Source organism: Zonotrichia albicollis, chromosome 1, assembly GCF_047830755.1.
Source record: "Zonotrichia albicollis isolate bZonAlb1 chromosome 1, bZonAlb1.hap1, whole genome shotgun sequence".
In the NCBI taxonomy this organism is placed as follows: domain Eukaryota; kingdom Metazoa; phylum Chordata; class Aves; order Passeriformes; family Passerellidae; genus Zonotrichia; species Zonotrichia albicollis.
This window is the reverse complement of record NC_133819.1, coordinates 34,333,332-34,357,909: the sequence shown is the minus strand read 5'-3', so window position 1 is coordinate 34,357,909 and position 24,578 is coordinate 34,333,332. Positions and strand designations below refer to the sequence as shown.

The 24,578-nt window shown below is 38.8% G+C and overlaps 2 protein-coding genes across 6 annotated transcripts in view; one reads left to right on the top strand and one right to left on the bottom strand.

Annotated features, from left to right (window-relative positions):
- The window catches only part of JAZF1 (JAZF zinc finger 1), a 189,545-nt gene extending 177,595 nt beyond the window's left edge, over window positions 1–11,950 (top strand). For both annotated transcript variants that reach the window (XM_005480901.2, XM_074537839.1), the window contains exons 4-5: window positions 1,661–1,830; window positions 8,162–11,950. In XM_005480901.2, the coding sequence (XP_005480958.1) occupies window positions 1,661–1,830; window positions 8,162–8,338 (347 nt within the window). In that variant the 3' untranslated portion in view covers window positions 8,339–11,950. The remainder of the gene's footprint in view (window positions 1–1,660; window positions 1,831–8,161) is intronic.
- The window catches only part of TAX1BP1 (Tax1 binding protein 1), a 55,702-nt gene continuing 42,130 nt past the window's right edge, over window positions 11,007–24,578 (bottom strand). For all 4 annotated transcript variants that reach the window (XM_074537815.1, XM_074537809.1, XM_074537831.1 and 1 more), the window contains 6 exons: window positions 23,323–23,448; window positions 21,465–21,536; window positions 18,937–19,111; window positions 18,458–18,603; window positions 12,795–12,880; window positions 11,007–12,156 (listed from right to left, as the gene is read on the bottom strand). In XM_074537815.1, coding sequence (XP_074393916.1) covers window positions 11,955–12,156; window positions 12,795–12,880; window positions 18,458–18,603; window positions 18,937–19,111; window positions 21,465–21,536; window positions 23,323–23,448 — 807 coding nt within the window. In that variant the 3' untranslated portion in view covers window positions 11,007–11,954. The remainder of the gene's footprint in view (window positions 12,157–12,794; window positions 12,881–18,457; window positions 18,604–18,936; window positions 19,112–21,464; window positions 21,537–23,322; window positions 23,449–24,578) is intronic.

Below are 24,578 nucleotides of genomic sequence, written 5' to 3'. Positions count from 1 at the left end.
TCCAGATACAATCAAGGGCAGGAAATCGTAGAAGCAGAGTTGTGGTTTTGCCTCCATTTTTTTATTAGTTAATTAAACTATAACAACTCTTAACTTCATTTTAGGTTAGCTGTTCCTAGAGTTCAGAAATATTTTAAGAGGTCAATAATGCTTTCTTTGGCTCTCGCTCATTGCGAGTGGGATGAGGAGCCGCAGTTGGCAGGGCAGAGTTTTCCAGATGTGCTGCAGGGCCTGTGCGTGCACTCGTGTCGGCGCTTGTCGCTGGTGGGAAACCGTCCCTCTTTGCTCATCTGCGCTCCATCCCAGACAGATGGGAGCCATGGGACAGAAACGTGGACAGCCTGACTTCTGTCCTGCCCAAAGCTCAGGAGCCTTGGCTGCTGGCAGCTACCAGTTGCCACGTGTTGTTACTCAGTGCTGAGTCTGACTGGGAGTGCTGGGGAAGGGGGAGTCCAGAGAGGCGGTACGTATGGAGTTTCAGCAGAAGCAGAAACAGCCCTAAAAACCCATTGTACTTGGCAGTGTGAGTTTTCCCTGTGAATTCAGAATGTTTTAAGTGCCACGAGGCATCTGTCTGCATTTTCTCCTCGGTGGGCAGAGCTGCTCAGAGCTGTGCACTGAAAGGGCACATGAGGGAAGAGCCATACGAGTGTCACATAACTGTCTTTAATAGCGGGAGCTATTCCAGCACTCGGAGCCAAATTGTCTTTCAGCAGAAAGGATAAAATTTAGCAGAGCTGGGAAAGGGAAAGAAGAAAGGGGAGGGGAAACACAGCACCACCTCCTGCTGACACCACAGAAGTTTCCCTCGGCTTTCCCTCTCTCTCCCTCTGTGCATATATTTTCTTTTTAATCAGCTGCGGCTCTTCCCTCCCCTGCTTTTCTTTTTTCAAGTGTATTTTTACAGTTGGAATTCTGCTTTTCTAATTTCTCTTGTTTCACATTTAACTTCTTCAGAGGATTTCATTAATAGTTATTGCAATTAAAAATAATAAATAAACTCAGCACCAGCTGCTCAGATGGCTGTCTTAGCATATCTGGAACATAATGCGGTCTGTTCAGGGCAGCCACACAATGCAATTTATACCCACACCTGAGGGAATGAATTTCACAACTATAATTGCTACAATATAATTCTTATTAATGTTGTGCTATAATTCCTATTAATTCCAAAGGGCTAGTAAATGCATTAGGACTTGTCAACATATTATTTTACACTGTTTATGATCTGTAGAATTACACTCTTCAGTATTGTATTGCATAAAGAAATGCCTTAAAATTAGCTTTAATTGGAGAAGGGGAGGGAGCACATTTTCCGTTAGGGCACTGGGAAAGATCCTGGATCCTGGTGTTTGAGAAGCAATGAAAAACTGCATTTTAAAATCAGTCCTTTGAACTTTCTGTGCCGTGCAGTTAACAGTTTATGAAGATATATTAATAATGCCTGTCCTGGTTATTAGAAAAAGAACCACTGATGTCTTTATGAAGGAATAAATAACTAAAAGAAAGATACGGTTGTAAAATTTAAAATAACTGTCTTCCAGAAAAGACAAAAGTGGGGAAATTACAAGTCATTGTAGCTGATGTAATAAATGCAGAATGGGCTATCTCGCTGTGCACTTATTTATTCTTGTTTTATCTGACTACCCTGCTTTTCTAGGTAGTGAATATGATGAAGAGGAAGTAGACTATGAAGAATCAGACAGTGATGAGTCCTGGACTACAGAAAGTGCTATCAGCTCTGAAGCTATCCTTAGTTCTATGTGCATGAATGGAGGGGATGAGAAACCTTTTGCCTGTCCTGTTCCTGGATGTAAAAAAAGATATAAGGTAAGTAGTAGTGCAGACCTACCTCATTTCTTGCTGTTGTAGGTGGGAAAAGCCTCTAAAATCAGTTTGCACTCTTCTCATTTAATAGATTTTCACAATTATTTTTGTGATATTTTAGCAGAATATTTTATTCACTAGTTTCCTCTCAAGCACAGCCAGATTTATCCATTTTACAAGGGATGTCAGTCTGTCAAGAGAGATTACATATTGTAACTCTTGCTTTACATGAGCAAAAGCTTTTAATGAGCTTTCTATTATTTAGACAAATTAATTGCAGAGTGCCAGAGGTACTACAGCAAAATAATCTCCTGGGTCCCCTTCAGAAACATGAAATAAAAAGCTTCTGTCCATCTGTGCCAGGAACAATTCCTTCTGCTTAACTCCTAGAGATACTGCCTCCTCTTTAGTGAGACAGTGCATTTTCTGTTAAAGATGATGTGTGGAATGTGGTGGTTAACATTGTGCAAGTCAGAATTCACCTTGGGAAGGCAGAGCCTTGCAGAAATTCTGGCATCATTCTGTCCTGAGTCCGAGTTCCCATGGCACATTTACACAGCCATCAGTGACCCCACATGCATCCCCTTGTGTGACACCCTGGGAAACAATTCCCTGACACCCCCACCCTGCCCTGTTCTTTAATTGCTCTCCATCATAAGAAATTTTTATGTTTTTTATGTGAGTGAAGCATTTCTAAACTGGAACCTTGAGCTTGCCAATGTAGAACATGCCAGGATGTTACAGGAGTGTTGCTTCAGTACAGAGACAGATGAAATTGTGTGGAACATCTTGCAGTTCAGTATGGCATTCTCTAACCACTGACATAATGGAAGTAGTGGGTGAGCACACTTCCTTTAAGTTGTTTTCTAAAGTTTTTGCATGAACTACTGGAAAATCCAACTGCACACCCTAGAAAAACCATGGTGGCTGGGTTGGTTGTATTTTATGGCTTGTCCTTTAAATAACTGGTAAGTAGAGACTTAAAAGAGAGCAGAAGTATGAAACAGAAATAGAGGAAGGCCAATAGCATTTGAGATAAAACAGCTGTGGCAAGAATGGAAAGCCTGTGCATGAAACCATGTAGTGGATGAAAGCCTGTTTCAGTGATGCTGCAGCAGCTCCCATAGCAGCAAATCACAAGACTCAGGTTCCTGTACAGACCACTTAACCCTGACAACACTGTTTCATAAAACATGGAAAAGAAAGCAGTCTGCTGGTTTCTCAGGGACATACAAGTCTTTTTGCTGAGATGATCCTGAACTATATAGTGTTTATTCTCCAGTTACAGAAAAAAACTGAACACCATCTCCAGGGCCAGGGCAGAGGGAAAGATGGTTTTGGACTACTTGCAAGCATTACTTTGCAGATAAACTCCCATTATTGAAGATCAATACTTTCCTTGCGTGTGGCAGGAGCTGTGCCAGACAGAGGGTATGGTATAAAAAGCTAAATCCCCTAGCTCAGGAAGCAAACAAGCCATGGTGATTGTTAGAAGTCGTGTGCCCAGAGGGCATCTATGCATTGCAGAAAACATTCGCTTAATGGCAAAGTCTGGAAGGAGAACCCTGTAATTTGCTATATCCTGTCTGTTCTCTGTTTGACTGCCAGCCCTCTGTCTTTTTATTACCCAAATGAGCAAGCTGTTTGTGCCTGCTCCTGCTATCTTACTACCTTCATCTCAAATGCATGAGGACTGTCTATAAGGGATATCTTGTACACCATTAATGGTAGACCAGCCAGGCAGGGGAACAAATTAATGACCCTTAGAGGGGCTGACAGGGAACAGCAGTAAATAAAAAGTACCGTATTCTTGTAAGAGACTCACCTCTGTTTAGTCCTGATAGAAAAGCACATTTCCTTAAACTCTGCCTCACCTCATTTCTCTTTTCTGTGGGCTCTGTTTCCTCCCTTTTTTATTTTCAGCCTATGTTTTTTCTTTTTGCATTTTTATCTTTGTTTCCTTCCTTTTAGCTTTGTGTCAGCTGTGTTTCTTGTTTCCTCTTTATCTTCCTTCTGCTTAACCCGCTTGTCTGACGGAGTCTGGGTAGGGAGTCCTGTGATCAAAGCACTGGGATTTTCTGGTGGGTACTGGATAATCACAGTCAGGACTGTAAAACAATTATAGTGCTCCAAACAGGAACACAGACATGCACATACAGTAATTGCCAGGCTCACTTTACGGCTGAGAAAGGATGCATTCCTTTAGGGAGAGAGGAGGAAAGGAGGATATACACAGTTTTCTTTTGTCTGGCCTTAGGTGACGTAAGTTTGAGAAGCAGAATGGTATTTTTAGAGGTTTTATTTGTATTTCAGTACTGCTTAAAGGGCCCAGTAGGGATGGGGCACCTTTTTACAAACAATGTTCAAGGATAAGAGATGGCCTCTGCACTGAAAAGTCATTATGGAAAGGTAAATAAGACAAGAATGAGTACAACAAACACTCCAGAGGAACGGGCTGGGGCGGACAATGGAAACTGTAAGGAGAACATGTTTATACACAAGCCCAGATGTGTATCAGAAGCCCCCGCTGGCCTCCTGCCCAGCTGCTGTTTCCTGGCGCTTTCCCATAGGCAGTGCAAATAGTCATAAAGATTTCGTCGTTCCTCAGGAACTTTATTTTAAAAATTATTTTGCTTACAACATGTATTGGTAGTCTGTATAGTGTGGCAGAGATTTTCTTGAGAAGCCACAGATCCTGGGAGAAATATTTTTCTTTAATTTACATGTAGGATAGTCAGAAACATCTGAATAAACCTGAAGTACACTGACTTCTAGATGCTTTACACACAAGTCTTTGAACTAATTTCTGAAGCTTGCTTTCTTCTTTAATTATGCTTATTGAGGTAGATAAGAAGTTATATTTACTTTCTAGTTTTCCATTTATGGGTAATTTTTCTTCCTGTGATTCATCTTTGATGCCTGAAATTTGATTTTTAGAAAATCATCTATGTGATTCCAGGGAACCCAAAGGTATAATCCTTGTTTCTGTGGAGTTCACCTGCACCAGACTTTGGATTCACATCCAAATTTAGATGTCCTGTCCAGAAGTATATGGTATTGAGTAGTTAATGTGCTTTGCAAAATACCACCTTGTAGGAGCTAAAATGGGGATTTATGAAAGTGTTGATTAGTTTTCCTTTGATTCAGTATCCCTGAGTGGTCTTTAGCTCTGGAGAAGGACTTTGAAAATGTGGTTAAGATGCGATAAACTTACTCAGGCAACATCCAAAGAGCAAATAAAGTTTGAAACATAGTAGATACAACAAACCCCACAAATAATTCATATGTGCTAGTATAGAGAAAACCCTGAAGTATTTGTCCTAAATTCTCTAGTTTGTGCAAAATTAATAATAAAAAGAATAACAGATTTCAGTGCATACAGAATGTAGCTTATATCCATGACTTTTCTTGGCCTTGGGCAAGAGGAGAAGGGGTACCTTCCAAGGCTGCTGAGGCACAGTCTGGCAGGTGAAAGGATGAGGGGCCTGTCAGGTGGCACAAACCCCCAGGAAGGCTGACCTATGAGTGGTGAAACTCAGCAGAGCTCAGGGAAGGAGAATATTGAACTGAGGGGGAAGCAAGGGAATTTACTTGAAAGAAAGGAGGAAGCCAGAGATTGCAAGTCAAACAGATGAACTGGACCCACAAAGAAAACTTTGGGATGAAGAGCCAAGAGTACAAAAACATGTATGAATGTCCAAGGCTGAAACAAGAAATCTCTCAAATCATCCTTTTGAGATGTCTTTTCCTACTTGAATTGGGGCTGGTAGGTTCTTTGTAGTGTAGTGCCTTTGTGAATCCTGCCGTGCAAAAAGGGCCCTGCCCAACAAGAGACTTTGTGTCCTTGCAAACCAGGTAGTGCCAGTCTAAACTTCTCTATCGCCTCCTGATCTGGTCCCAGGTTAATAATTGTTTCCTCCTGTTCAAGACTTTTTGGAGTGCCCTTCTCTATGGCCATCTTCTTCCTCAATCATCTGTGAGAGTAAATAGTGAGCAACCTAAGTAACCAGAGCAATAAAAGTGATGTACGAGTTTGGCCATGGCTTTTGCTGCACCTCAGCAAACTCAGCCCAGACGTACAACAAAGTGTTTACATTGCAGCAGTGGAAAAAGTGCCGAAGAGTCACTGTAATTCTAACAACAGTTTCCTTTTAGACAGAAGCACAGGTCAAATTTCACATTACACAAGTTCCTTATGCTCTGTGTGGTTACTGTTTTTCAAACCTTCCATGGCCCAATTCATTCCTTTAGGTTTATGCTTTAGCATCTCCTTAAATTTTGCTGCCTGAAAATACTTTGTCCCCTTTCACCAAGGAATGGATGTACTGGGGCTGATGGATCATTAAAAAACCTGGATCAGGAGAAGAGTACCATTGGCATGGAATAGTCAGGGAATTTGTGATTGCAGATTTATGGCGTCTGTAGCAATTGATAGTAGCTCAAAAGTATCTAGAAGAGATTTCTTAAAAAAATTAAAACAAGAACAGGTTTTTGTTAGGAAAATATTGTTATTAAAGGTAATAGGGCTTGTTTTAAAAATTTCAATGCAGAAGCAAAAGTTTAGCAGGTCACCCCCAGATTTTCTCCTCTTTAGAAGGCACAGGTCCTTAAAGGTACACAGATGATGACAGACACCTTATGAAGTCCTCCTGTCACCCAGTGACAATCCTGGTCCCCTCACCCCAATGGCCCTGTGAGTGCATCCAAAAGCTGCCCCAGGATTTCAGATTAGTTGCAGGGAATTGACTTGACTCTTCTTGAGGCTGATGTGTAGCTTTGATGTGCTCTTGGGTTGTGCTGGAGCTTTGTGCCTCCTCTGAGTGCTCTGCACCCAGACGAAGCCTGCCCTGATGGCTCGTGTTCCTGTGGCTGGTTGGTGTTGGAGGTGGGGGATTCTCAGCTCCCACGTCTCCCGGAGACAGCTGTGCAGGGGTTGTCCTGAATTTTTAAGGGTGTAAAGGACAATTCAGAGGCTGGATTTGCAACTTCAGGTGAGGAGTCACTGCCTGGAGGCTCTGGAGAAGAGGAGCATGAATCTGTGGGAGGAGCAATTGCTTGCAGTCTTGCACCTCTTTTCCAGGGTGGATATTTGAGACAGTTTTTCTGTGAGTTCCAAGCTGGAGCTTCCACTTACTGTAAGCTGCACATTGATACAACTTGTTTAAAGAGCCGAGGGGACTTCCTGTTACATGTAACACCAGGCAATTGTTCAGCAAAGACACAATCCCGAAGACCTTATTTAGTGGGTTGTTTAATATGCAGGCTGTTAGTTGATGTTAGCTTTTTAGCTTTTTCTTTTCTATTTTTTTTAATCTTTAAAAAATACTGAGATACATATCTGGAATCTTTAGAGAGAACACAGGACAGCCTTGGAACTGTTGCTTTTTGTCACAAACACTATCCTCTTCGGTTTCATCCTAGGAGAAGCTCAAATGAAAGACAGTATGCCTTTGCTTATTCATCCAAAAATCGGAGCTCTTTTAGTGGGAGCAGATGAGAGACTCCAGTATACACCACAGAACAGTATCAGAACAGCTGCTGAGATCACAACAGCTTCTTCCATTTTTTGTCAGAAATATGTGAAAAGGAAGACAGAGGAATTACTTTGATTTATGTTTAGTAAGGTTTTTTGGTAGACATGGAAGAAGTGTGGCCTGTTTCCCACCCTTGCCAGTGTAACAGGGTGTGTGTTGTGTTGCTGTGTTTTGCACTAGTGGGGATAAGCTCTCCAGTTTTAGCTGTGGAGTATTCCCAAACAATAGCTATTTTGAAGACAGCTTCTCTGGATTATTTTTAAGTGTCCTGTGTAACTTTTTGAGTTAAGCATTCCCTGCAGTTATTTCTTTGGAGGCAATGTGTAAACGATCAGAATTTGCTGGAGCTAAAAGACGTATCTAGAAACAATGACACAAAACAGAACAGACCCACCATGGGGGAGTCTCAGCTCTTTAAAGAGGTGTGACCCGAGTTTTCATGCCAATTCTTTGTTTGCTTGTAAATGAACCTCTGAATAAGATTTGTCAGTGCTATATGAAAAAGATGTCAGGACGCAAAGAGCAACCATGTGTGAGTCCACTAAATGGTATTCTTTGGGAAGTGACGTCTATTGGGAGATAAAAATCAGGATTAGCCAGGTAGGTAAGTTTTGAAATTCTTTTCCTTGTCCCATCGGGTACCTTGGGAGTGCAGCCCATATGTAATACCCAGTGGGAGCTGCTGGCTCCTGGCAGTTACAGGATTTTGCTCATGACATTGATCCATTTTCAGGTTTTAACTGGAAGCAGAGTCTGTGTCAGCCCACCTGAGCACTGACATTTTCCCTTCTCCCTCACAGAATGTGAATGGTATCAAGTACCACGCCAAGAACGGCCACCGAACACAAATCCGCGTACGCAAACCATTCAAATGTCGCTGTGGAAAGAGTTACAAGACAGCTCAGGGCCTGCGGCACCACACAATCAATTTCCATCCCCCCGTGTCTGCTGAGATCATCAGGAAGATGCAGCAATAACATGCTGGTCACAAATGTGCCAAGAAATCCTCACCAGCAGTTGCTGATTTTGAGAACAGCCACCTTTTTCAGGGGAAGCACTCAGCAACCCTTTAAAAAATTAAATGCATGCTTTAAAATTTTCTGTAATTTTGGAATGATGTATCTTTGTAGAGTTAATGATTTTGTACATTTGCACATGTTATCATCTTACCCATTTTCATTACTTTGAGATAAGGTGCTATAAAAGCTATAGGTTCTTCAGAACATTTTTCTCCAAAAAAACAAAAAAAATGAGAACTAGGGGGACATTGCGTATTTAGTTGTACTGACGTGTGGGACAGGAGCGCGAGGAGGAGAGCTTGGCACTGACATCCTTTCAAGATTGTAACGTGATGAAGACTTTTGATGCATCTGTCAATGTGTGTGCAAAACCAAAACAGTACAGCCCTCATCAAACTATAGTTAACATGCCTTACATAACGGAGTTATCAGTGGAGTAGCAAGTCTTTTAGGTAATGGAAATATAAATAAGAAAGAATGTTTAACATAATATGCTAAAAATATTTTCATACTTAAATAACATACATAAAAAGGTGTGCTTGCTGTATTTTATATTATCTTGCAAATCTTTTTTTTTCCTCCCTCTTGAAATGCTGAAAACCTTGCCATTCGAACTAGTAAACAATCACTTTAGTGTTAGCAATTACATTTTTTTCTCTGTACAAGATGTCATATTATGTTCATGCCCATCAAACTTTTGAGGACCAATATCCCAGTCCAACTAAATATTTACCCCTGAACTATCTGTTAGAAAGACACTTGGAAATACTTAAGTGCAAATTTATGTGTGTGTGAGAAACAATTATCTTCATCTCAGATGAAGTTTTGAAGCACTTTGTAGTTCTCTATTGCCAACAGATTTAATGTTTTATGTGTTGCCAATTCTTGCAACTACTGTACGAGCATGTGCTGCGGTTGCAAATAAAAATGAGAAATTCAGCGCATGGTTTAAGGAGGTCCGTTAGTTGTGCTAAGGGAGTTCTAATGCCTCTCCCTCACGTTCATTGTGTTTTCAGATTTTCTTTGTGCATTTTTTGCTTCTCATTGTAGGTCACCGCATTCCATTTGGAAGTCTCTGTTTAGCTTTACCATTAATTTTGCTGAAATATGACATTTGAGCCTTATTGAAGATTAAGTGCTTCTTGCAGCAGGTGGTCAGAGACTGACTTAAAAGCCAACATGAGAGCGCTTCGTGTCTGGACCATACCTGAACATTTGTTGCTTGCCATCCTGCCTTGAGCATTCTTCTCACAAGTGCTATTCCTGGAGCTCACCTGGCCAGGAGCAGAGGTGGGCACACTCCACCAGCCCTAGCCTGAACACTCCTTTGCCTGGCAAGGGTGTAGGAGAAACTCCCAGTTTTAACAGTCATCGCCTTGGCTTGGTTCCTGTTCTTTTAAGTGCAAAAGAAAGCTCACATAAAGGAGGAACGAGCTTTCCCTATTTTTTTTCCAAAGCTTTAAAGGAAAACTTTGTAAGGATGACAATTACCTTTTCTCCAGCAGAGTAAAAGTCTCGTTAAAACAGGTAAGAACCATCCTAATGAGTAAGTGTTTAGAACAGCCAAAGTGAAGCGAAACATCCCTCTCTCAGATGCCAGAGAGGTGACCGTGACAGCCGGGTTTAAAGGATGATCCAGACATGAGAGTTACTGGTACACACAAGGCCCCAAGTGGCCACTTCCCACCTTCTGCAGCTTTGGCAACAGATCTGGCCAGCAAACACGTTTTGGCTCTGCTCCTAGTGCAAGAACTACAGGCTGGGCAAGTTCGTTCAACAGCTAAACAGTTGTAAAACGTCATTGTTGCATGTAAATTCCTTTCAACTATAAAACTGAAATTCCAGTTTCTATTTACCTATTCATTGTGACAGTATTATTAAACAGGTAAAGATGGGACTATTTTGTTATACTGTGTATAGTGAATGTATTGTACTGTGTCTGTGAAAAGTGTGCTTTAAATTATATTTTCATATGTTTTGTTGGGGACAAAGTACTTTAAGTTTGAAAGTGACAGAGGTTTGTTTTAGAACTGAAGGCAACTTAAAGAATTCCTGTCAGGAAAGCTGCTTATAAATGTAAATCAAATCACATTTAAAATAAACTGCCTCTGACCTAAAAAGACGGCTCTTCTCTCATTCCTAACCTAGAGTTAAGTTCTTGGGCTGTGTGTAGTCTTTTATTTGTTTATTTTACTTTGGTATCCTCAAACTCTTGGATCCTGCCTTAACTGTTTTCATCTGCTGTTGAGTTACAGTACGAAAAAAATCCATGCTTTACCTCAGGCCAGCTCTTGGTATGAAGCTCCCAGTTACAAAAATCTTTAGACTGCAAATGGCACACAAGCATTGATGAGCTGCTGCTGCCCAGGACACTGCAATTCATCCACGTCATGCAGTTTTTAGTTAACTCCTGCATTAGCTGGATATTGTAAGTGTTCAGGAGGGAACTGCAGTCAACAGAGGCTACTCAAAGCCTTAATCCCAGAGTCTGTCTCTCAAAGAAAGAACACAAACAGATGTGAATAGCAACCCTTCGCCATAAAATGCTGAGTCATCGTTTACTCCTTAGTAAAGTCTATACTGTGTTTAATTTCAAAATGAGCAGCAGGGAAAATAGACCACTGACTCCATGAATAATTCTGCTTTTAATGTAACAAGACTACTGTACAGCAAGTGGGAAGCAAATTTACTTAATACAGTCAAAGTAAATATAAAATGTTTAGATATACACACGTGGTTTTACTTATTGGAAAGAAATACATAAAGTTAAAACGCAAAAACGTTTTAAAAGCCAGAAGGAACACAATCCACTGTTGTGAAAACAGAACAATATTTTCTACTGAATAAAACTGCAACATAATGGCAATGACTTTTTTAAACAATTACTTGTAGGCATTTAAGCACAGCAGTCTCTTTCAACTCAAAACCAGTGCCTGAAAGTATAACATACCTCATTTAATGTTATTCCTTAAGGCAAACATTCTGCATGTGTAACTGAAGTATTTACCAATCCTCGTGTTGCAAGCCTGGAATCTCACAGTACATGCATCTACATCTCAGAAATGTACTAGAAAACTATATTTTCATAGGGTAAGTAATGTAACTTTCCAATTTCAGTGTTACTCAGAGAAAAACTACGTGGATTTGCTAGAAGAGACACCTGCTTATTACATTTTTAATTATGCCTCAGTTATCAAGGTTAAGAGAAACCACAGGTGGTTTTGGTGATCTTTTTTAAATGTAGCTGAAGAACACCATGAAGCTGGTCTCATTTTTTCTGAGGCTCAGTCATTCCTGTGTCCTTAGGCATTCCACTAAGTAGGGGAAGAAATTCCACTAAGTAGGGGAATAAATAGCTACATACACAACAAAGTGGGGGGTTGTGGGTTTCCTTAGTACAGTGTTAGGCAGAGAGAGAAGATAACCCCATAGCAGCTTACAGCCATGGCTCCCATTAGAGTACATGAGCTTTTAATCAGAATTTTGCACTGTTACAGAAAGCTGCACTGCTTTTGTTTTGGAGATGGACTACTCAAAGTGGTGGGGCTTTAAGCTACACTGCAAAACAAAGTATTTAATCAAAATTTAATACGTTCTGATCAAAGTGCGTCTGGACGTGCCTCTCGAAGCCTTGCTGGTCGTAGTCGGGCGGGAACTGCTCGCTGCACATGGGACAAACCTTCCAGTGGCTCTCAACATGCTCCTCAAACTTGCTCTGGTCGTAGTTTGGGGGAAACATCACATCACAGAGAGGGCATTTCTTCTGCACATCAAAACTTCACGAGGGAGTGGAGAGGAAGAAAAAAGGGAACCGTTTATTTCTATTTATTCTGTTAATGCAAACTAAAAGCAGGATCCTGCTGCCAGCAACATTCAGAACTTTACTACCAACTTCAATTTGAGCGGACTTTGTATCCAAGTATCATCCAGTTCATTTAAATGTTTCTCCAAAAGCACTCAATACAGTCAGAGTAGTTTCACATGCAAATTCCAAAATAACCTGGCATTTTAAAGCAACATAATTTTGACCTTACTCCAGCTACCACTGAATACAAATCTATTGAATGCCTTAATGGCCAAACAGTTTCATGGGAAACCACTCTCTCTGCTCATAAATGCTTGCTCTTGGCAAACATAACACTTTATAAAAGCTCTAAACTTAGGTTCACAATTAGGTTGGCAAGAGAGGGGAAAAAACAAAAGTTATTCATTCATTTACTAAAATTTTGTCAAAATTCCATCAAAGGTATAGCATGAACAGCCTGCCCTGTCTCACAGCATATTCTGTGCCAGTTAATAGTAAACCAAACATTCATTAAAAATGCTCTGTAGCTTTTCACCGGCACCCCCACCCTTAGATAGTTCTACAGAAACCTCTCCATGCCCTTAAAGACCAACACAAGATAACATCTACCTGGAATCAAAGCAGAAGCCTGTGCCCCGCTCACGCAAGAGCAGACTTGGAGGATCAGGAGCAGAAGGTACAGTGTTGTCATCATCCTATTGAAAAGAGAAAGTATTTTAAAGACTAACCCCTACCAAAACAAGGGGTTTTTTTTCCTCAATACGCATTTTCGTTATCAAACACAAACCCAGATGAAATATACTTTCACGCTGTAATTTCTGCAGCCTAAGTTTTACTTTTGTACATCTTGGCTCTATTAAGCAATTCAATAATAGAGCACAAAATGGAGTAATTTCAAGGTGGAAATACAGGTACACTGCAAGATTTTTGGAACTTCAACTCCCACCTCGTTTTCCTTTTTTATCTCAAATATGCATTAAAAGCAAGGGCTAGGAATTATTTAGCTGATCTACAAAAAATGATGTGTGAAGGAGCACATATGCTGTGTTTTTTACAGATAACTCATATGCAAACATACATTTAGGCTAGCTTAAACAGAAACATTGTTTCCCCTTACAAAGAGTTAATGGAAACAGGGAAGAATGGGATATTTCCTCAATAATCTTCTGTTTGGTTTCAACCATTTAACATTTCCATTAAGCTGGCAGTGGGGCCTGCTATGACAAGATGCTGGCAACAAACATAATCTTGCAGTCTGTTTGCTTTGCACCTGCACTGAAAAGGGCATATGAATTTTAAAACTAATCAGTTGTTCCTTTTGTCATGAAAGAGACAGGATAGATGTTTTAAGAACGAAAAACTATTTTGGTTTAAGTACTCATGCTACAATGCAACATCTTGTAGAAAAACACAACAAATTTGCTGAATACCAGACTGAAGCACATCAGGACTTAATCAAGAAAATTAATATGCATCTTCCATCAGTAAAACAGCTCCACTACACAGACAGGCCAAATTAACACTTAAGACTTAGTTAATTTCTTCAGTATAACCCCTTTCCCCCTCCTCCCCCCCACCTTTTTTTTTTTCAGGCATTTGGCAAGATAAAATTATTTAGAGCTTTGGCCCTCTCTTTCAGCTTCTGGCAAGTGTGGTATCCTACCACGTAGAAATGTAACATTCCTCCTTGCTCCTTTTTAAGAAACATCTGAAGAAAAGGATGATGCTTTCCTCTGTATAGGCACACCTGCACTATCCTACACAGCTGCCCTGCAAGAACTCTCTTCAACACAAGGCAAGCACATGTAAAAGCTTTTGGAATGTCCTAGGGCTACAGCCCCCTCATGGCCCAGTTCCCCTAATTGAGAAATTCATACTGTATGTTCCTTACAGCAGCTTCTGACCCAGGCCCTGTACAAGAATGTCAATACTAAGTATGTACTGATACTACCCTGTTACGATACAGAACGTCTGTCTCTTCAGTGTACTTTTGCTCTTGGCAAAGTCACAGGGATCAGTTCTTAACCTTTTGGGATGCCTAACCCACACAAGAAGAATGCAAATGTCTCTGTGTTGAGCTGACCTCACAGAGATGTTACAGAGGTTACTGTGTAACCACGGCATGGCCAAACAGGAACCATGAGAACTTTATCTTAGTCTGAGAGGACTTCCCAGCTATTCTAACTACAAGTTACAGTAAACACTACAGAGTCACCAAAAATTAAAAATTCTCATGCAGCACTCTGGGGTAACTTGGAATTTCTGGAAAACAGAGAAGGTATCATTGTATTGGGCTCCAACAACTGTCTACTTCTGGCATTTCTTATGGACAAAGCTCCTAAGTGTTCCATGTAAAACAGATCACTTCATGGGGGGAGGACAGATCATCATGGTTCCCGTGGGTCTCATCTTGGTTCACAGCCACTTAGTGCCCAGTATCATCCTGGAACCCATTCTTTATTCTTATAAATAAGGTTACACATGCTTTTCAACCTGGCATTTAAACACCCATCGCTCTCCCCCAGGAAAACGAACCATCCCTGACAGCTCAAAAGACAAAATGATGTGGTTTTTCAAGCTGCTTTACAGAGATTATGACAACAATTGCTGGGACACCAGGCCTCAGTGCCTCTTGCCTATGTTTATGTTAAGCAAAGTCATCAGCTTGCTTCAATAGCACGAGGTTGAGTCATCCAAGTGGTTTTGATGAAAGCCCACAGTCCATACTTTGAGAAAGAAACAGTTTAATCTGCCCTTTATGTAGATCCAAAGCCACCTTTCTTGCAGTCCAGACTGATGACCAGGGACAGGGACATGGCTGCACACAGTGCCCTGCAGTGATGTAACACTGTGGGTACACAGTCTCAGGTTCTTAGGAAAAGACTGGTACCATGGACCCACAGGCTGGCATTGTGATCCTGTAGCAGAACAAGTGCCAGGCCTCCTGAACTCAGTCTGAATAATTAAGTGAATGAATTATAAAGGATATCTTTAACATCATGACTTAACTATTATCACTGGACTGTACCTCTGGCTCTTTAAAAAACTGCCACAATGAGTTCCACAGATTAAATGAATCAGGAAGATAAATACAGTACTACACACTAAAGCTTCGTAAAAAAAGGGATTTGCCACTAGGGGAAGAAGGGAAAGCCAGACATGAAACGGTCAGAAGTAAGTGCAACTCAATAAATTTTACTGAAACCAACAAATTCCATCTCAAGTACTGCTTTCATAATTACAAGTGTAAACAGTTCCAGGATTGTCAAACAGAAATTAGAAAGCTGTGTGACACAGTAAAAAACCCCATCCCCAAGTGCTCCATATCATCCTGACATGCAGAAGTAAGGAACCAATGCCCATCCTAGGCCTTAAAAAAACATGAACAGACACAGGGCTGACATGCAGGGCAGGTACACCTAGAAGAAGGGTACATACATTTTATTCTGAGATTCAGTTCTGTTGTTTGTAAGATCAAACTTACTCCTCTAGGCTCCTCAACCCTTCTCCAAGCAGTCTCCTCTCCCAAGAGACACCTGGATACCAACTGCCCTTTTCATGTCCACTCTATGCAAAAGATCGTAATTGGCTGCCAGGATCAGATCAGGGTAATAATGCTTTGTGGGGGCTTTTGCTAGAAGAAGGGCCATTTTGGAGTTACCTGAAAAAATATCCTGACCTGGTGCTCAGTTGCCAAGAGTTACATTCTCCATCCTCTACAAATTTACCATGACTAAAACACTGTTTAATAGTCTCAGGATAGTTATTCTGGGCTTGCTGCCAACTGTAATTAGGACTACATTTCTAAAACTCATATTTTAGTATTTTTTATACAGATATGTATGTATGTTTTGTTTATGGATCTCTCCCTTACTACTAGGAATTCTTTGTCCCAAGAATTCCATTTTGGTCAATTAGAGGATCATGAGTAAATGGAAAGTTAGTGTTGAGTAGATGACAGCAGGAACTTGTGGCAAGTCAGCCACTCCAAACACAATCACCACCGTGCACATGCCCAGCTGGAACTATTAACACAGACCAGTTTATCCCTCTCAGAAATCAGTTTAATTGGCCTATGACTTCCAAAAGTCAAAGCCACAAGAATCCTGGAAACTCTTCCTAGTTATACAAAACTGAAGGGTTTTTATGACAACCAAAGAAATGGAAGTGCCCATTTCTAAGGAACCATGTTTTGTGAGAAACCAAATTGGAACACAACAGCACAAAAATTCTGAAGCATTTGAATATCCTGTGTTATATTAGTTTAAGAAATTAAGGGTGTTATAGTCACTTCTACCTCTTCCTGGCTAAAAGATCTGAAGGAGATAAAAGAAGTAGAAATGTTCATCATCATAGGTGAACCACTACCAAAACAGCCATGAAGAGGTGGAAGTGATTACAACACCCTTAATTTTTAAACTAATATAATGTGTAGTAATAGGAATGAGGACAGGAGGACAGTAGAAGTCCATACAATAGTAGCATTTTAAACAAAGCAGCAAGCCTACCCGTCCTTTTCTTCTGGGAGGGAACCCTCCTCCAGCAAGAGACTCTACATCCTGCTGGTTGAAAATATGCAGAGAACTACATCTTAAATATCTTATTTTAAAAAACAGCCCATGAAATGGTAATCTCCTCATATTTATCATATTATATTTTCTGTTTCTTCTGCACAAATGACAGACTCGTCTTCATAATGAATCACCTACATATGTTTTTCCTGGTTATTTATTTACATCCTGCCTCAGACCTGTTTTATCTGTGGCATATTACTAAGTCTCCCTAGAAAGATTCTGCAGCTTCTCATTTCCATAAAAATTTCTACACTATACATACAGTCTATTTGGGTGAGGAACAAGCAACTGATTCTCAATTGCAAATAAAAATAAAGATATAAGTTATTTGATTTAAAGGCACCTTTTCTCAAGCTGAACTTTATTTAAGCCTGTTATATTCCACCTCATTACAAAAATCCAAGCTGTGTCTGCAAACGAGCACAAGACTCTAGCACTGTTTCTCTTGGGTTTGCAAGAGGGCAAAGCACATAGATCAGAGAAAACACCCTGCTAATTAAACTGCAGCAGATGACTAAAGAAGAGAAGAGCTTGTCAGATGTAATAGCTATGTCAAGAATGATCAGATTAAATATGCAAAATGTGAAGTAAAGGTGGGGACAGCATTAAGCTCACATTCGAGATCTTGAGCAGGCTGCAAAAGCTCTGACAGTTTCTCTAATTATTCACAGTAATGGACATTGGGAGCAAAAGGTAGGAGGGAGAAATACATTTTTCTCCATTATAGGTGCTGAGCACCAGGGCTAAAATCATGCCTGTCTGAACACTGATCAGTTTCTGCAAAGGTTAATAGCAATTAAATGTGGCAAACTAGACTAAATGAGAAACAGGTCATGATACCACTGTACTTGCAAAGAGCACAATACTTTGCAGAAAGGTATTTCTTGTTTAATATTTCTGAAGGTGCAAGAATACTTGGAATAAGAAAGAGTAATAGGTCTGTTCCTGTTCAAATGAAGACATACAGTCCAATTTATTACAGAAGCCAATTTTTTATACTAGAATGTGCAAGTTAGCTGTACTATAAAGAAAAGCTAACCAGAAACTCAAAACATCCAAAGCCCTGAAGGAAAAAAAATCAGTGCAAATGCATCTCTTTCAGTTCAATCAGCTTTAGGCAACAGTCAATTAAGCTCTTTCTAACACATGTCCAATACCAAAAACCGTTCAAAATGGAAATTAATAAATGCTGACTTGCAGAAGACAGAAGATTAACAGATTAGAAAATGTATCTATTAGGATACCAATTTACAGTAGGCATTTAAATTAAAATAACGGTATCCGAATCCTTTACGTTTTTATTTGTTCTGTTCCACTTTAGTTCCTATATTCCTATAATAAAATGAGGGAAATGTCGCTACATTTTGAGGTCTCATTCTACCATACGGAAGACAGAATCATGAGTTGAGATTACCTAACTTTTTTTACTTTAGTACTTAAAAAAAATTAAGAAGCTACTGTTCTAATACCAAAACAAGCTGTCAGTGACCCAAGAGATTAGGGGAACAAGTACAATGTCATCAGTGGAGTTTTCCCTTTCACAGCAAGCAAAACTGTTTCTCAGGGAAAAGAAAAACCAATTCCAAATTTACATAACAATAAATCAGGTTTATCAGCTATGGAAAACCCATGTGAAAGTCTAGGTAACTCATCAGTAACTATATCAAGGAAAAGAAATATGAAAAAAAGGTAACTTGCATTGCTATCCTCAGGATCTTCTAAACCATCAGGCCGACTGAGATTGCGGGAAGGCTGGCTACACACTACATCATCTAGCTCCCAAAAGGAACTTCTAACAGGTGGTCTTTGGATCTCATCAGGATTAAAAGCGCCATCTGCTCCATCTGAAGAAAAATTAATTAGGACATCTTTGTTCAGTGGACTGTATTTTAAGATTACAGACATGCTATCTTACCTTTAAAAATTGAGAGTAAAACACATTTTTGGTTTAGATAATATAAAGCAATAGGAGAGAATCAGTTTCTTGCAATGATGTTTAAAACTTTATTTACCTTACTGATTCCCATCATAAAATAAAGGACCTATGCTGATGTTCATCAGTCAGAAAAGGCTCTGTAAACCAGTTTGAAGACTGGTGGTACTTAACCTGCATTCAGTGAGGCACTGCTTTTGAAACAGAGGGAGAAATTATATTGGGGGGTGTGAAATTTATTTACCTCTTCTTTCCTGAATTGCATAAGGGTTTCCATATTGCAATACTGGTAGTCTACTTGGCACTGCAGGAACTGGTCCATTTTCTTCTGAGTATGGGTTGCGAAAATGTAATGTCTGCTGTGAGGTCTGTCCTTCCATCTTCCTTCCAGCCTGATCTCCTGGTGTCCTGCCAAGCTCCTAAATAATGTAAAGTTCAAAATGTAGTTAACCTATGGAGTCCTAGCAAAATTTGAAATGTTTATGAAATTTTACAAGAAAAAATCTGCTAGCCTTCCTACTGTATTTTCATTTTGACCTTATGCCAAGTATACCATAAATACCAAAACTAGTCAATGAAGAAAAAAAAACCAAGGAAGATATTTTAAGGAGATATTTTTTTCTTGGTTTGTTGTCAGTTTGTTCTAATTACATGAACAGAACTGCCATGTTTTTCAAGTGTCTGCATCCTTTCTACAATAAAGAAAAATAAGCTAAACCAGTAAAAATCAGTAGACTAACAACAACAACTAAAGATAATGCGCACTTAGAAAAGTTTTTAAAAGTTAAAATAAAAAAAAAACAATTATTTTTTTCATATCATACCATACCATTCAAAAATGTAGCATTTCAGTATGTGGACCATATCTATGTACATACTTGACATAATTCCATATGAATTAATGAGTGACAGACATTTGTGAACTATTAAGTACATTGCACTGGATCCCTTTTGATATTTAACAGCAATATTTGAATCAGATCATTCTTTCAGAAATCATCAAACAGAACTCTTCAAAAAATTAATATACTTAAAATTCTGGGTTCCTGCATGTAAACCATACATATGATAGTAATTACAAACTATAAAGAGGTTTTATAACTTAGAAACCATTAAAACTCTAAGCCAGTATAGAACTTAAAAGACACTAATTAAAGTGACTTCAGTGTGGTCAATGCATCAGCTGTAATTTATCCCAATAAAAATCTTTCTCAACCTTCTATTCAACAAAGTGGGTTAAGGGAGAGAGAGCAAAATACCATGAATATGAAAAGTAGTATGCCATTTAAATTCAGAACCAACCAAAAAATTCTGAGATATAAATATGAAAACAATAATTAAAAAATAGGAACTGTTAAGGCAGACATGCGTTCCAGTAATGTTCTTTCTGATTAATATTTTCTTCTGGGTCCTCTGGGTTCATGTTTAATATTTGCTGACATGATGGTAATAAAACCCTCAAAGACTGAAGGGTGTCTTTTCCCTGAAAGATTTTGAATTGAAACTTAAAACCAAAGCTTCAACTGCCAGCTCAACTCTGTAAGAATTAAAAGCCTGCTTAAAAAAGGGACAATTTAATTTTTTTTTCTTGCAAACAGGTGAATTTCAGATCAACCTCTTGCACAGAAAAATGCAAAAATCAAGTACCAATAACTACTCTGAAAAACAAAACACTACTCAAATGCAAAAAGACCTCATGTAATGGATGGCATTCATCCTCTAGTCTAATGCCAGAGTTACTTTACATTTATAAACTAAAAGAAACATATGATTAAAACAGGTAAGATTAAAAAGCTAGGATTGCACATTTTGGTGAGTGTGTAAAATCTACGTAATTAATCTTTACTCAATACAAAGCAGGAACAATCAATTAGCAATGAAATCAAGATTTTCCTTTTTAAAACCAATTTCTTCTGCAATACAGACGCAGTTTTAAATGAGAGGTAGTAGAATTAGTAATTTAATTTTAGCATTACATACAATTGAAACACAATGTAGATCAACATGACTGTAAAAAGATGGTGCAAAAAAACCTTAGCCAGAAGTTGGACAGCTAGGGTAGAGACCGATTTAAAAAAAACCAAAACAACAAAGGCTATCTAAGTATGTAAATAAAAAAGATACGAAGTCATTTCATAGGTTTTAAAAGACAGCAAATGACCATTTTTAGAAAGCTATGCTTGGTTTATAAACAAACACTGATCATGAGTACAAATTGAAATGCTGTTTACTACTACCCCATGCTTAACCTTTTAATCATGGGTCTAGTCTAGAAAGGCACTTTGATTCTTCTCTGTAATGTAAATATCTACAAATTTGGTAGACAAAGTTCCAAGCTTTTATATGCTTCATACATTACTATTATCATACTTGTTGTTTTTATGTACGGTGTTTAAAATTACTCCCTCCACCTAAACTAGCCTCACCAAAATTCAAACTTAAATTTGATTTCTTTTGAACAAGACAAATATGAGAGATCTATTAAAATTATATCCTTGGCTTAAAAAGAAGATAAATACCAACTACTTGACAATCTAGAATTCTACAAAAAAATTAACTAGCTTAATCTGAAAGTTCACGGTTTTTTTCAGTTTATCAGTACTAAAATGACTGGTTTTACTACGTATTTCTTCACACTGGACTTGTAAGGCAATCAAATAAAGTTTCAAAGAAAAATCCAAACTTTGCACAATACCATACAATACTATCTGAATGTAATAAATACATATTATTATTTCACTTTTCAGTAAAATTCAGAATGTGTGACAATACCTTCTCACTGGTAAAGAGTTCCAACTGTGATGCCAGTTCCTTTATTCGTCTCTCTTTTTCTGCCAGCTGAATCTGTATGAAAAGAAGATTAAGATTCTTGTATTAGTGAATGGAAACTATTTCCCTGCATGTTACATCATGAAAACAAAGCTCCATAATTAAGTTAAGTTCATCTTTCAGATGAAAACAGTTTTGTCTACTAGAGTTACATGCAACACATAGTGAGTGTTACTATAAATCCTGCCCCACAATTCTCACAAAGTTTTATCTGCTGCATAACAGCAGTTAATCAGCAGCCTTTTCTTGCCAGTTTTCACTAAACAGTTGTGGAATGAGAAAATTCTGTGTTAAAAACAAGGAGTTATATCAGTGCCACCAACGGCAGGAGGGGCACCACTGCACAGACACAGCTGAAGGTCTGAAAGCCTCATCTCATTATTTCTGAAGAAATCTCTTGGCATTTCATATGTCCCACCACAGAACCTGAGAGAACCAAAAGCTACTCCTGCCTCAGAGACACTAAATTTGTTTCACGAACATCTGCGTTGTGTCTCCATTGGGTGCTCTGGGAGGAGGTGCAACTGACACATTACACAACTCTTCCTGGCTTCAAAATGATGATTTAAATAATCTCTCACTACAAAGAACTATTTTACATGTATTCTAGTTCTTTTAGAGACTGCCTCTTCCCCTGTTTTTCTAATATCAAAGCTCAATGCTTGGCATAACTGCTTATACATTATTTTCAATTCTGATATTCCTTCTCCTAGTTTAGGTCAATGGAGCAAAATCTCCTGACTGGCAAAAAAAGCTCACTTTTTCTGTACCACTTGCACCCTCCTGAATTATGGCAAATTTTTAATTGCAGTCAAAATGTTTTCAATCGTGGAACCTATTATTTATTACACCTGCTGTTGAGAAGTTAAACTTACTTCACATTAAATTATGCATGGCAACAGAACACTGCTAATTAGTTACATAAACTGAAAAGAGTCATACATTTTATAAAATTGAAATTAAGAGCTTTGGAAAGTGTCAGAAAAATATGGCAAACGGAGTACTGAAAGAAACTGTAGAATAATTCAGCATTTTATTAAGAAAAAGTGCTGTAATTCCTAATAAAACGGAGTTCCTAGTAGAACCAATACAGTCACAGTTCAGTTTAATCATTTTTCATCACAATGAGCAAAAACAGGCAACAGAGTCAACTGGATTACCACCATTAGACTGAGAACTACCAGAAAAGCTGGTCTCATGAACATTTGTTGCTCTTATGTCATCGCTATTGACCTAAAAAACAAATTCAGCATAAGCATTGCTATCACATAACCTCAAAGATTAAGGTCCCTTGTAAGCTAAAGCTGCCCACTATGCTGCTAGAGGTTCTCCACATTAAATTCTTGCATGATTTTAAAAACAATGGATCAATCCTCCCCCTCTCTACTGACTTCAGATAAAATTAATTAGACATTACTACACTGGTAACCCAATATAGAATATGAAGATTTTAGACAAACACACCAATCAATCTTCCTGTTAGTATTACAGTAAGTAGCAGGAAATTAGAAATCCCTTGCACTTTTTTTCCCTGTATACAAGACTACATCATTTAGGGGTTTGTTTAAATCCACAGTATTAAAAGACTGATGGCCAGGTGATAGTAGGTCTTAGCAGACCTTTTACTTTAAAAGAAACTTTACAAGACTGTATTGTTTCTTCAAGAGCAGAATTTGTATTTACAGCAAAAATGTATTTAGTGTGCTTTCCCTATTGAAGTTCTTCATTACTTGAACTATCAGAAATAAGTAGCCATGTTAAGAAGAAGTAATCATTGTCATAAATAAAACCTGTAACTTACCTTATACTGATCCTCCATTGCTGCCAGCTGTAATTTTATACCCTCGTTGATTTTCACTTGTTCTTTCCACTTCAGCTCCAGTTTAGCTAATTCATCAGCATAAACACTGCATTTCATCTTCTCATCCTAAAGTAGTTGATACCATGGCATGAAATATTTACAGTCTTAAGAGATTCTCCCTCCCACCGCCAAAAATGTCACTCCATGCTCTAAAAATGAGACCATTTACAAATGGCTTCTACAAGCCTGACTCAAGACTCTGAAATGAGTCTTGAGTCTTCAGGACCACAGAACACTGCATAAATTATGCTCAATAAGCATTTCTTTCCCTTAGTTTTCAACAAGCTGATATTCCTCTTCAGTTTCACAGTTTCAAGTTTCTTTGTACCCTAATATTACTAACCCTGACTATTCTTTCAAGTACCTCACTTCAATATAAAACCTCTCCCAAGTGACTTTCACAATCTAAGTATCTTTCATCCAGAAGGTCACAGGCAAAGCTTTCTTCAAAAATCACTATGGAATAAACATCCAGCAGAAGCCAATGCAGGCTCTCCATGGACAGGGTCATGAACAAAATTACAGGACAGTTATTACATCCTGGAAAACCTACTAAAATAGAATAGTATCATTGTGATAAAACAAGACACAAAATGAAGAGAGACAAGACAACACTCAGAAACAACTTCTTGAACTGTTCTAAACTTTTCACCAGTGCCACTGATGCAATATGCCATCATCATACACACATCCAAACTGGCTAAATGAAAATCAAGTGCCAACTTTGGTCGAGACAACCAAATAAATGCCTTTATGTATGACTGAGTCCAAGGTAGTTGGCAAAACCCACTCGGTGTGAAAACACTGTAAAAGCCATGACAGGCAACAGGGAAAAGTTACTTTGCTTTGGACAGTGTATCAGATCTACACTGCCACACTTGTTCCAAACATCAGCTGGTTTACAGCAGCCTGCTGAATTTGATTTATACGAGCAATTACACTTAATGTAAGAATAGAAAGTATTTAAAACCTTAAGCATGTGGACATTTGTTTTACTGTATCTTGGTTTTCCTTGTCTGGACCCTCTAAAACCATACACAGTCAAGGGCTGACTGAACAAAAATGTGTTTTCTAATGTTAAGATTTCTACCATAATCACGGTGTATCACATGAACAAAGAAGGCAACTCAGCTGGGCAGGCCTTGTGGTTTTAAGGCCTAGCACCTACAGCTACTTTTTGTTCAGCTTTCCAAAGC